A 14,424-nucleotide genomic window follows, 5' to 3' on the forward strand; every position below is an offset into this window, starting at 1 on the left:
AGAAAAAATACAAACAAGTTCTATAAGTACATGTGACACTTTTTATTTGTGATGTAGTATTTAGAAAAATGTCTTCTTCATCTTCAGCATGCACCAGAAGCACAAGTGTCTTGAATCAAGACAACCTATGTGACCAGTAAGCCATGCTGGAGTGGTCTTTGTTAACAAGCAGTCCAGCAGATCACCAAGTGAATCAGCACTGTAGAACTAAAATATGTGGTGGTGATGCAGAGGGCACCTCTATGTTCCTCGAAAGTACTTTGCACCTCCGCATAGTACAGGATGCCAGTTATGTCCTCAAAATGTCTCCTTTTTCAAATACACAGGTGGATTCCATGGCAAGTCAGTCAAACAATTCCTTTTATTAATGTAAGTGTCATAGACATTGCTTTGTATCTGCACTTAGGGCTCTTAAATTAACCCTGGGCAAAGTCCTTTAAGTAGATTAATTCACACATGCATGTGCACACACACATTCAGATGGAAGTCACTGAAAAGTATGAGCGCAGCCTAAAAATACAGCACTCTTATAGCCACATTAACGGTTACCATGTTTAAAGCTGAGAGCAAGAGGATCTTCACATGTTCTAGCTGGGCTGAGACAGACAGGTGTTGCAAGCAGAGGAGCGCTTCTTGCCATCCCAGACCCATGCATCCCACTCCAGCAGTCAATCTCCATTAATCCCGGACCTTGCTCTTCCAAACTACCAGGAAGACCAGGATGGGAATGATGCAGACGGGTACGAGGGTGAGGGTGAGCACCACACCATGGGGAGCATCTTTGAAAACTTGATCCTGGTCAGGACAGTGCTGGAAGTAGCTGGCATGGACCTGCAGGAATGCCTCCTGCACAATGTGATTGGGATAGAAGCAGTTCAGCCTTGTCGCCCAGGTCTCCATGCATACAGTCAGCTCATAATATGGCCTGGAGGGAGCGAGATTGGCAACCTTGAGGTCAAGTCTTCAATACACAACCACAATGTTGGTCCTTAATGTCAGCCCTGTCAGTTCTTACACAACCTCACCAGAGTCCCTAATATACAACCACAACTGTGAGTCCCTGATAAGTAACTACAACCATGTGTCCCTGATACACAATCACACCATAAGTCCTTAATACAAAAACACATCCTGAGTTCTTGATACACAACCACACTGTGAGTTCATGATACATAGTAACAAACAATGTTCTTGAAACATAACCAGCTGTCACTGCTTGGGAACTCTTTAAATGCTAGGTTCCATTCAGCGCTGGTGCAAACCCTGCTTTTCTTCATATGGTCAGTATTCTTTGTGAAAGAGACCAGGGATACGTCTGTCGTTGAGAATGTCAAGCCGCTCAGTCAAGTAGGGTGCCAAAGTAAGTTTTTCTGCCAGGAAAGTCACCTTCCAGCTGCCTATTGGTGCTACTCTCTCAACAAACAGTGATAGATGGGCTTCCTCCAACCCTACTTCAATGGGAACATACGGAGCCATCTGATGGAAATTGCTCTCATAGCATCTCTGGAAAGGCACAAGAGAATGGTATGCTTAAGATGGGCAGAGAGAGCCCGGTCATAAGGGCAGTCACAGACCTGAGGATCTGGTTCCAGTCACACCAGGACTCATTGGCTTCAAATATATTACTGTAGAATATCAGCTCACAGTACTGGCAGACGGCTCTCAGCAGAGTCTCGTTGCAGTGAAAGATGTGGGAGTGCTCCTCATTCTGGAAGGCCTCTGGGAGAACAACACAGAAGATGCTGATATCTCCCCATTCCACATTACCCAGCCTCACCCCTTCTATCCATTTGGCACTCTAGGTCATGAAAACAGGTAGCCATCACCACTGCCTTGAGATACAGAGAGAACTACAGATCTTGTAATCTAAATCCAGTCAGCCAACATGCATGGATTAGTAATGAAAATGTAGCAATCTAGTAATTGTAGTAATGTAATAATGTAGCAGCTAGCAAAGAGGCTAAGGAAGATGGCTACAAAAGGCAAAATTAATTAAAACCTTTTACAAAACAAACTTTCAGTTGTAGTGACACTTTCAAAGAGAATAATTGATTCTAAAGAGAATTCTAAAGTTGAGTAGCTGCACCATTATAAACAAGTCATTTGTTTTCAGTTATATTATTTGAAGGGCTAAAAAGTTGTTTAATTATATATTTGTCTGGCTCTTTGTAGAACAAAAACTCACTTCATTTCAAGACCATTAACAAATGCCCACAATGCAGTGACATCAGTTCAACAGGAACTGTTGTGTTATTAATCTTTTAAAATCACCCCTTGAAATCATGCTAGAGTGTGCAATAGTACTCAAAATACACAAAGGTAAGAATATTCAGTATTTGAAGAGCACCCTGACAGCCACGACTCTTAGGTGTTCCTTACCATCTTCTTGCAGTGTTACATTGGTTTGTTGGGTTCCACCTGGAATTCATCAAAACATTACAGAATTCTTTTCAAAAATAATGTTTCTCAGCGCATTTGTAATGTTGCACTTTAAATACACATACAGCACGCAATCTGAACCTCCAACACTCCAAAGAAACGCCTACTGTCATTACATGCAAAAAATTCCCTTTTCACATTTTCAATTCCCAACATTGTCTGTCATTGTCACACAATCAAACAAGTAGTTGCACAGGGGCTGTATACTGGAACACTGATGAATCAAGGAATACATACCCCAGAACAGCACCTGAAAGAGAACCAGATTTAGTATAGCGGTCATTTTGTAAAGAAAGTCCTTGTCAGTGAAGTGCAGAGGCCACTAAGGAGCCTTGAGATTGTGTAAATAAGCAAGCATTTAGGTCTCTTTAATATTGGTGAAGGGAGTGAGGTCAGAAAACATACCACCCCCTTTTCCTGGTAGTGCTGACAGACAGAACCACGGCTGCGTCTCAAGCTGCTGATGATGTAATTGTCTGATTAAACTGGGAGGAGGAAGTAGGGGGGGGGGGGATTTCTTTCAACTGGGGGAACATTAAGACATCCACTCAGGACCACATACACTTTGATAAGCTGCAAAATTGACTTCCGTGTACTATCACAAAAACACCAGCACATACTATCCCAGCTGGGACTCAACTACCTGTTTCCAGCAGGTTTAGTCTGCTGACACTATATGGTTTACCCCTAGCCAAATCAGTGTTCAGCAAACATCACCTACTCAATGCACAGGCACAGCAACAAGAATCAAAAGGGAGGAGATTATTCTTTTCTGTTCTGCAAAAAAAATTAATCAAACCAAAACGATCAATACATGACAGAATGAGGTTTCACTCATCTTTAAACTATGACTAATTATTCGAAAGGGTCCTATGTTGCCAGAAGGCAAATGCTGCGCTATGCTGCAAAACTATATACTGTACTTCGGTGCGAGACTGCTACCTTGAAGAGTGCCTCTGTGAATCACACTCTCTTCGGCTGGATAAAAGAATTCCACTGGCTCTGAGGTCCCCGCTGGGTGTGGTGCATGGTTGGGGTTTCCTGCTGTCTGATAACTCGTCTGATGGCTCTTGAGGGATTTCCCCTCTGCTTCTCAGCTCTGGGGACTGGCAGCAGAGGGGAGGCGGGCCCCACCATGGAAACAGGAACTTGGATCCACATGAAAGGCAGGCACAATCACTAAACAAACACAAGTACACAAGTGCACCAAAACAAAAAGCATAAAACACACACACACACACGCACATGCACACACACACATACACACACACACACACACACACACACACACACACGCGCACGCGCATACACACACAGGATCTGATTGCACTCAGCCGGAATCCAAGAGGAGAATTAAAGCCAAATGAACACTAGTCAGACCATATGTTTGCTTCTTTGGTGGCCAGCTTTTTGCTCACCCATGGTTTGCAAATGCTTTTAATAAGGGCTTTTAAAATGTACTCTCACAGTGTACGTCTCCAGGTCCAGTCGTTTCTCTTTGGACTCAATGTCCAAAGAGAAAGACTGATGACTTCCCTCAACTTTTTCAGAATAAAAACAGCACATCTGAGTGACTCTTACTGTAGCCAAGTGGTCAAGACTTAATGCAGCCAAGACTTACTAATACTGTTTGCCATAATGAGTATTAGATATCTAAGCAAAAGTTCAGGTAATTACCAACTCACAAACAATAAAACAGAAAGAAATAACAAACAACAATTCCAGTCAATTTCCTCTACAGGCGCCAGGAGCATTATTTTACAGGATGTCAGTGGCTTTCAATGGGAAACATCCTTGCACAGGAGGCACATTCATTTCAACAGGAAAACAACAAGAAACTGGTATCCAGAGCTCGCTGGCCCCAACACTGCCCCTCTGCATGTCCCCCACTAGCCTAAGAACCAGCAAGAAAAATGCAGTTGCACCATGTGGGGTACATGTTTCCCTGACACTGGAGTGCATTTCTTTTAAAACCCCTCACACTAGGACAAATGGAGCTGGCTCCCTCCCCCTAGCAGTGGGTTGGAGAAATTGCCTCCACTGCCATTGACGTCTATGATGAACACATGATATTTCCATCTTTTTCGGATAAGATGTACATCTGACTCACTCTGCTCGGTAAAGATCCCATGGCACTTTTTAAGGCAGTTCACCCCAGTGTCCAGGCCAAATTACCAATCTGGCTCTCTCAGTCTGGCCCTTAGATTCCTGACCCTGCACATTCCCCTGTGTAGTTGGTCCAGATAAATATGACTTTCCACGGCAAATAACTTGCAGTGAGCCTTCTTGTGTGAATTGCTTGGCTTGAGTCATCCCTGGGTGTTCTACATGTTGGTAGTAGACGAGGCCTCCTAAGTGTTTAATTTAAAGCTCCTTGGAATCATTGAGTAAAGGCTCTGTGTAATTGTAGGTCACAACTTGGTATAATTTTAATATACACCACAGTTGACGTACATGTGTACACACACATCCTTTTTAAATATTTCTTAGAATTTGTCTTTGATGAAAAACATTAGGAAGCCTTTTTTTTCGAGTTCATTCAATGGCATAACTCCATTTGTGAGGAAAAAAACGATCTTCCTGAAATGAAGGTATTTGTAAGTTGTGAAACAGCCATCTGTCTATTTTATCAGGTTTCAGTAAGAATATCACTTCAATTTCAAACTTACATCATGGACTTTTATCCATTGTCTGAGCACATCAGAGCTTTTAAACACTTAAAAAAACAACTATGTTTGCCAAATGATCCTTTTGAAGGTTTCAGCTGGCAAAGCCCTCCCCCTAGCAGTGGTTTGGAGGAATTGCCTCCACTGCCATTGACGTCTATGATGTTCTAAGAAGCCAAGGAGATTTCCCATACATAAACTGTGTGATGCAAGCACAACAGCACTGTTCCTTTTCTGTTTTTTTTTGACATCTTCAACAGGCTTAGTGATTTAGTTACAGAAATTGCTTCCACATTTCCATTCAAATAAATGTCTGTATGAGGGAGACTGGCCAAAAACAGTGTGTTCACAAAAGAGAATGATTTTTTTTTCTTTACGTCATTACAATTTACACCCACACTTTAATGAGAATTAGGTGTTTATACTGTGAACAAGTTAGGCTGTTTGTTTCAAAGTAAAAGTGTTATTTAAGTGCCTTTGCAATTAATACTGCTGAAAATGAATTTGTGTTGTAATAAATTTACTTTTCATAGCAGTGCCTGCTAAAGCACGTACTTGCTCACAGCATTCAGATGAACAGTACCCAGGTGTAGTAACAGGGCCTGCGCCATGTGGGTGCTTAGGGACGGACCTCAGTGCACCCCCAGTTGTCTCCTTATATCCCGACGTCTACATAGTATTTATTACTTTTTTTTGTTGTTTTTTTTTTTAAGATCTGCTGTTTTGTGCCCCCCCCCACCCCCATGGTCTGCAAGTGCACCCCTCTGTATTTTCTCCAGGCGCCGACCCTGTGTAGTAATAATGTTCATGTACTGTGGTACACTGTATTCCATCCCTAGATCACTGATAGTGTTTCAACCTTCCAAGGTGATGGACCCTACAAAGGTACAAATGAGTTTCTGTGTAGCCATAAAACAAACATGTATGTATAGCAGAGGAAAGAAATGAATAAGGACTTTAGACAGTTAGCTCAACTTGGTTTCAGAATCACTCCACCCATCAATTTTGGAACTAATATTTGGTATAAACTCAATCTGATATAACTCTTTGTATCTATCTGCTCTCAGCAATACTGCATGGATCAATTGCATTATATGGTACACACCTTGGTTTTGATTGCCATCTTGCTTTTGATCAGCCCAACATTGGCAGGGTGTATACCCAGCAACAAGCCAAAGCAAATACACTTAAGTTATACTGTAGAGAAAAAAGGCATTCCATGGATAAGATCTTTCTTAGTGTTTATTTTCTTGTTGTTACTTGTTTTTTCTTTGCTGTCCATTTTAAACAGAATTCTGACCAGAATGAGAACAATGGGAACAAGGAAAACAGGCTAATCTTTGTCTGTTTAAATAATAATTCACAGCTTAAGAACACAATGTGAATGGGCAGACATGACATATTTGTTTAACTTTTTTAAAAGGCAAAATGGTGGAGGAAACACTTTTACGGGGTGTTAATCGCTACAGTGCAGCCTGGATGTAACAATATAGGATTTCCTGATTGTGTATGCGTCACGAAACCCTGGTAATTAACACATCCCAGGGTCCTTGGAATTTCATGCAGTACAACAATGCATTGTAATAAAGAAAGATGGCAATGGACGCGTGAGAACAGTCTTATATTCTTAACCGAGTTAGAGGCTTACTATCTGGATTTTGTATGCAATGGCAAATACTAGTCAGTACCAAGAGGTGTGGACCTTATGGCTGTGAGTTCTAAATTTGGGTGGGTTACTGTTCCTCTATGACTGAGTAAGTCCTTTCAGTTTAAAACCCAGTTGCATAATATGGGTTAGAGCAGTGTTTCTCAACCCTGGTCCTGGGAACCCACAGTGCATGCTGGTTTTCCCTCCAGCACTCCCTTAATTAGGATTAAACTATTAATTCAATACTGATCTGACATTTGAGATTGTTTGACTAGGATCAGCTCTCAACTCATTATTACAAACATGGCTTGACAGCTTAGTGAGTAAATAACTATTCTTGATATTTTATCAGACACTAAGTGTTAAGTGATCTCACATACAGATCAGTATTCAATGAACAGCTTTACCAATCTGAATTAAGAGAACCCAGCTGGAAGAAAAACCAGCATACACAGTGGGTCTACAAGATCAGGGGGGAAACACTGGGTTACAGGATATGCAAGATATGAATATTTAACAATGGAATGAGGTGTCAACCAAGCAAATGAGTAATGTTGTGCAATGAAAACTTGATATCAGTATTTTTCTTTTAACTGTTAAAATTTATTTTTAATTTAAAATAGTCTGCTTTTATTTATCACAATCATTTAAATTTAATTTCACATCCAGCAGCTGAGCCCAGTGATATGAGCTTGTACTGGTGCTACAGTGCCATCTGGTGAAGAAGTGGTATGAGTGTTCTTTGTAATCCACAGAATATGGTCTGTCTGCAGGGCGGAGCTGTAGCCTATGGCTGGATGACCTAAAGCCACTGGACTAAAGCCATATGATATTGCATAGTAAATGTGTAAATACCATGTTCTGACCAGTTCAAGCATGCAAAATGGACCTATTTTTCCCTTCACATGAACTTGTTCTGGTCTGAACACAATGATTAACTTAAATGATTAACAAAAACAAAGTATATAATAGCCTGTGGTATGAGATGCCTGTAGGAATGGCTGAAGCTCAACCCTTCTGTATGATTTTATTATTATATAACTGCTAGGCTGGAATCAAGTTCATAAGTGTCAGTATTAGCTAAGACCATTCATATTACCTCACATGCTGTCCAGAATTATAGCTGTCTGGTATTAATAAATTCATTCAAAAGTCATTCAAACATTCTGCATTGTCCTTTAACATGAACAGTGGTGTGCTGGTCAGTGATGAAGTGGCCACACCTTTTGGCCAGCTTAAAGCCTGCCTTGCTAGTGAAAATTAATTTGTGTATAACTTTGGGAAATAGTGTTTGGAGTGTAGTTCATGCTCCAAGCATCTTACCATAGCCATACCTAGTCATAACAAGACCTGAGTTATGTGCCCATGAGTTTGAACTGGTACAATGATGGCTGTCCTGCTGTAATTTCTTATATTTATCTGCTAAAGATTCAGCATCCACAAAGCTTTATTTTATTGTTTTTAAAGTTGAACATGTTTGCAAATATGCTACATGGATAGATTAATGACACATTATTGAGCAAAAGTTCTGTACCAAAAAGACAAATCCTTTACAGAGTACCTTGGTAGTGTGGAAACTCTGTAGGAAAACATTACAAGAGATAAAACATAAAGCATTTAGTCCCTGTTTATAAATACTGAGAGCATAATACTCAGTGTGCAGTTAGCTTTCAGCCATACCATTGGACTGTGGATGATAAGCTATAGTTTCACTTAATATTAAAAAATATGAACACGTCTTTAAATACACCATTCTCAGCAAGGAATTTATATCAAAGTGCAACATAAATAAAATGAACTTTTCCACCAAAATTGTTATTGTACAAGTCTCCTGATCAGTATAGTGGCCTCAGCCAGCTTTCACAAATACTTCATGCTTATTACCATGTTCAGGTTCAGAGTGTTCCTCATAGGTGAGGGTGACCCATTCAAGGACCTGTAGGTTCAACCAACACACAAAAGGTTGTCAGGACCTGCTGTACAGACCTGGGCACATTGCTCACATTTGAAAACCCATTCTTCAACTTCTTTCCAGCAACCAGGCCCATAATATGACATTATACTGCGTTTTGGCTGTGTTTAAATGTCTTTACTTTAGTACTTATGTAACACTGTCGACACCTTCCTAACTATAGGCCTTTTGAAAAGCACCTGCTTTTCTACAGCTGTGTCAGAATGGTCACCATGGCATCATACAGCAAGACATCCATAATCTTCAGTGCTCTGTCTGTCTACGTAAAACATGAGTCTTCCTCATTTGTTGTGTCTGGTATTTCTCCATTGTTTCAACTGATTTTCTGGAAAATGCATCCTATGAATAATTTTATACTCAAAGTGAAATGGGTGTTTAAATCACTTTACAATTTGAAAAGTGATTTGTTGAAATTATTTGTAATTACATTGTTCACCACTAACAGTTCTTTTTTGGTTGTGGCATATTTTCACTTTTGGTGAGACAGGGCTTGACTACTGTAGACAATGACCCTTTACTGACCTTAAAAACTTTGGTGATGATGGCACTAATGCCAGTGTTACTTGCATTAGCATCTAATAAAGCTCCATTACTCGTATCAAGAAGAGAGAGTTGGACCGTTGTTTTCCATCTTTTGAGTTCATAAAAGAAATTTGGACAGGTGCTGTTTCACATAGACTTGCTTTCCTTTTTTCTCACCTTGCACTCTCTCCAAAATAACTATTTCAGAGTGAGAAGGAATTAAGCAGTCATCACAATTACTTCACAGTAATTACACAGGGAAGAATTTTCCTCCTGGTTTCTTTTTTCCCATTTCAAATTTAGTTTGCTCTGTAAGAAAGTTGGTGGCTGAAAGGTTTTCTATATGATTCTCTGTCCCAAAGAAGCTGTGTGCAAGATGGATACTCGTAAGATTGCACAAAATTTTATGATTTCTTCAGGTAAGCAATCCCCATTTATTATCCTCGGTCTACCCCATATGGCTCCACCTCCCTTTGATTCTTACTAGAAAGATGATCCCATTATACAGATAACTCACAGACACCTGTGTCCAGCAACCTTTAACAGTTGCCCAGGTATTTTATTTTTGAAAATATTGCCACCCCAAGACATGAAACACTCTGTAGCATGTCTCCCTGCCACTTTGCTACCTGATGTCAACCGTGCACAAAATGAGTAACTTCAATCTTAATTGAAATGTGACTTCAATGTGTTAGGTATCAACACCTCACCTTGAATACTAATGGAGAAAATGACAGTGACACGTGTGGAGTAATAAGCTATTCTAACGTAATCAGCTGTGTAAAGTATATTATTTTTTTGTTTGCTTAATGTTAATACAGACACACAGACACAGACGCACATACAAACACATGCGCGCGCGCAAACACACACACACACACACACACACACACACACACAGTATTTACACAATACATAAACCCAAAGAACACAACACATTTACCTATGTATTACCTATATATTGTCATGTTTTTTTTCACGAACTTTTTTCAGTTTAATTTTCAGTGTCACCATTTAGATGTTTTAATACCATTAGACAAAAGGTGTGCTCATGTTTATATCCTATTTTAAAATATATTCTAAATGGCAAAAGAATGAACATTGGCTTTGAAATTTTTCCGCTGTGAAATTCATATCTGGTTCTTTTTTCCAGTGTCAGAGACCACAGCAGTGCAGAGATAGTGCTGTAGCTTTCCTGCAATGTAACATTATGTGGCAAAGGTGCTGCATAACTACTTCAATGTGTGTAAATCTTGCTGTACAGGCTTGGAACCGGATTCCTGATCTGCAGAGACAGTCACTACTCCTGCACTTACAATCCCAACAAGTCCTGCTTGGCTCTAATTCCCTACTCCAAAGGGAGGGGCATCTCTTGGTCTCTACCAAGACAGATCATCATGTTCTTCCAAGCGTATTTGATGCTCTTACTTTCTCAGGCTTTTAACAGCTATTACATGTTTCAAGGCACGTGCTGCCTGGCCTCTCGAATCTGAGGATGTTTCCACGTTCCAATTCTCCCAATGCTTAGATTTATGCATACTTGTATTTGTAAATCTTCTCGTTTGCCATGAGCAATAAAGTGGTCTCTTACTAAAGTTTCCTGTGTCTAAAATCCAGAATGATAAGTCTGTCTATTACATTAATGATATCTCAGATGGGTTCTTTTTCTTGTCCAAGTATCACTGACAGCAAATAACTCTATTATTATCATTATTATTATTATTAGTAGTAGTAGTATTAATATTAATAATCTTATACAGCTGTCATGGCCCTGTATTATTGTTATACAATGGAATTTTATGGTGTCAGAAATATATACTTATGCCTTCTTCTGGGGAACTTATTTTCTTTTTGAAAAATGCTGAATCATAGCCTTTAATATTTGCTTTCTGCTACTCTCCAGAGCTTTCTAATTACATGCATTGCGACATCACATGCATTGTGGACTATCAACACTGAAATCATCACTAAATAAGCCCAGTAGCACCGTCGCATCTTCAGATGCCTGAAAAAGTTTGGCATGAGTCAAGACATTTTTACACCAGTGTTACTGAGCGCATTTTATCTCTTTGCTTCAGCAACATGACAGTGTACAGCCTCAGGTTTTTGGATTATTAATATTTGATTATTTGTGCTGAACAGAAGATCACTGGCATTTATACATACCCTTAAACATTGACAATGAAATTAGTCATGCTGGATCTGATTGATTTGAAACTCATTTGGTCCTTGGTACTGCTGCATTAAAGCATCATATAACAGATTGCAAGACAGTTTTTATCCAAATCATGTCCTCCTTTCAAATAAAGAAGCATAAATTATTTTATCACGTTATGCTCTTAATGCATTCCCCTTTCTTAATTCTATGCTAATTTAATTTATTTGCTTTTGTTCAATTTGTATTATTGTGTGTGTATGTACTGTACTTGTATTCACTTTGGAGAGTGCCCATAACAATGAATTCCAATGTATGCATACCTACTATTTGGAATAAAAATATAATCTAATCTAATCCAACATGCTCAACTCAGTATAAATAACCTTTCTACTCTGCCTCAGAACTCCATGTTCTGTGTACAGTTCTTCCCATGATAATCCTTTCGATGATGACATTGTCTTCTGTCCAGCTTATATTAGCTTGCTTTCCACAGCAACCAAAAAAAATTATTCTGGACATAAATATGCTTGTGGAACATGTGCTCCATTATATACCATTATAGCTACCTAGCTAGTACACAGACAATTCATCGCTAGGTAGACTATGAACTACCCATCAACTCCTGGTACAGCTAACATGCATTCTGGTTACTGTTTACACTTCTGATCAATGAAGTGGTAATGAATTGGTTGATTCTGGAACTGGAACTGGTGATTCTGGTAATGAACTTTTTGGGTCAATAACGTAGGCACAGAGCTTCTCAAATAAAATGCAGATGGTCTGCTATTTTGCAGTTACTTACAGAGTATTTTGGCTGATAAATGCAGTGTTTTTGTAATAAATTAAAGTTTAATAACTGAAGTTCAGCAGAAATTCCTATCCATGGCTACTCTCCCCAAACCAATCCAAACAAGCAAATGATGCATATAAACAGCCTGCTAAGCTCTCCTTCCTATTGCGTTAGGTGTTTGTGCATCCGGCCTCCCTCTCTCTGCCTCCTGTGCCTTGTCATCAACTTGCAGATCTCCATTGCAGGTGGTATTCAAGGTTCTTCTGCCTGGGTTTGACCCTGTCCCCAGCTGGACCCAGGATTCCACTGTGCTTGTCCTGGGCTAGGGCCGGACCTTTCTGCTGCTAAGGGTCCAAAAGAACAGGTCTCTCAGCACCGTCCAATGGCTGCTTTGATGTGTTTGCTTTCCGGGAGGACTGAACTTCAAGTCAAGCCAAAGAACCCGAGCATACCTACTTCCTATTCATTTGATGCTGTACCTTTCTACTAATAATCTTTCAATTCATTTTTCAATTCAATTATCCTGGATATAGCAGATCTGTATAAAGTTTCATACACGCACTGGAATACATGCAGAAGAAAGTCAGTTTTTCTCATTTGCTTAAACACATTTGTGCACTCTGACGTCACATTTTCAAAACAATTAACACACAGGCTGAAACAGGAGCTGACTAGCCAAAATGACTAATTTTCTTTGCGAAATGCTCTGACGCTCACAAAACATTAAAAACATGCCACAAAACCAAATATTTCCCTCAAACAGCACAACTTGTGGTCAAATTAATATATTCTTTCAATCAATCATTACACAACGGACAACAAAATACAAAATGCAGCTATCAGTATGAACCAGTTCAACCTTAATTTGTGCTACATGCGTGTGCTATTTGTTGATACTTTACATGGTTGTTACATAGTATGTGCCAAAAAAGCATATCACAGCATGAATTGTATTCTTTTCTCCCAAGATGATTTTACTAGAGATAACAGACCCTGCTGCACTCTGCACCTGCACTTTTTTGAGATGCCCTGTAAAAAAAAAAAAAAAACTATCAAAAAAAAACTGTAAATTGAGACATTTTCTAAGAAAGTTTTCTTAGTTTGTGTGCAGGTTTTTCCATTCCCATGAACTGTCGTTGACATGTAAGACCTACAGTAAGCACCTACATTAGACAAATTCGGACATTCAGTATGGTATAGCTTTTGTACTGCATTCTTTCTTCACCAAAGAACTGAAAGAATTTCACCCAAAATCAGAAATACTCAAACAAAATTTTTTATTGTACTGCATCAGGTTTTTCCATGTCATTCTTTTTTCCATACTTTTCAAACTCAGAAATGCTGAATACTGTACTGTAAATAAAAATAGTTTTTTTTTTTAATTGCTAACAAGCATCGGTCAATACTGAAGCCACTTTTTCAAAACTCTTCATACAGTTTGCATTACCAATATGCATCTTGGCCAAACAGTTAATCTCACCTCCAAAACTCACTCAAACCACGAAAACACTTCATACGTTTCAAAATAAGCTTGTTTGACCATAACACTGGCAACAATTCTCAATCAGAAGGCATACATTGTCACTCATAACACGCTGACCTAAAAAACACTAACAACAAGGAGCATTACATAAATGATGAACTTTTATCTTTGAAGTTTGAATGACTTTTCACATAAATCAGTAGAATAACACCTTTTCACTTTATTGACTGTACTAAAGTATATGTAACAAGAATGAATGAGAAATGCAGCAATTTGCTTCAACATCCTTTTCTATATCTTTGCATATAGCAATTGTGAAAAATAAAAAGTTGAAAAAAAAAACAAATTCCTGAAATTCCAGGGCTGCAATAATAATTACAAAAAAACATCAACATGTATAGTATAATCACTCATACTGTACAGTACTGTGAGGGTTCTAGTCCTCCCTCTCTCCTGCATTTGGCCACAAGTTCTAATCATCATCACATCTTATGTCTTCTCTGGCGATGCATCGTGGAAAGTATCTTCTGGAATGTCTAATCCAACCCTGGCAGTGTTCAGAAGAAGTGTCTCCACACCCTGCATTCATGGCATCCAGTAATCTGGTCATGTGGATGGTGGTCATAAACCTTCCACCTCCATGCAGAGAAAAACTCCTCTATGGGGTGTAGGAAGAGGGAGTATGGAGGCGGGAATAGTACTGACATCTTGGGATGTGCAGCAAACCAGTCTGTGACTGCAGCAGA

The 14,424-nt window shown here is 39.4% G+C and overlaps 1 protein-coding gene across 1 annotated transcript; it reads right to left on the bottom strand.

Annotated features, from left to right (window-relative positions):
- Nucleotides 1-27: 27 nt before the first annotated feature.
- LOC118779353 (receptor activity-modifying protein 1-like) lies at nucleotides 28-2,887 on the bottom strand. Its single transcript, XM_036531418.1, has 4 exons — nucleotides 2,677-2,887; nucleotides 2,380-2,418; nucleotides 1,575-1,719; nucleotides 28-925 (listed from the first exon to the last, which is right to left on the bottom strand). The coding sequence occupies exons 1-4, from the start codon at nucleotides 2,720-2,722 to the stop codon at nucleotides 679-681; spliced, it is 477 nt and encodes a 158-aa protein (XP_036387311.1). The 5' UTR covers nucleotides 2,723-2,887; the 3' UTR covers nucleotides 28-678.
- Nucleotides 2,888-14,424: the final 11,537 nt, after the last annotated feature.

Source organism: Megalops cyprinoides, chromosome 1, assembly GCF_013368585.1.
Source record: "Megalops cyprinoides isolate fMegCyp1 chromosome 1, fMegCyp1.pri, whole genome shotgun sequence".
In the NCBI taxonomy this organism is placed as follows: Eukaryota; Metazoa; Chordata; class Actinopteri; order Elopiformes; family Megalopidae; genus Megalops; species Megalops cyprinoides.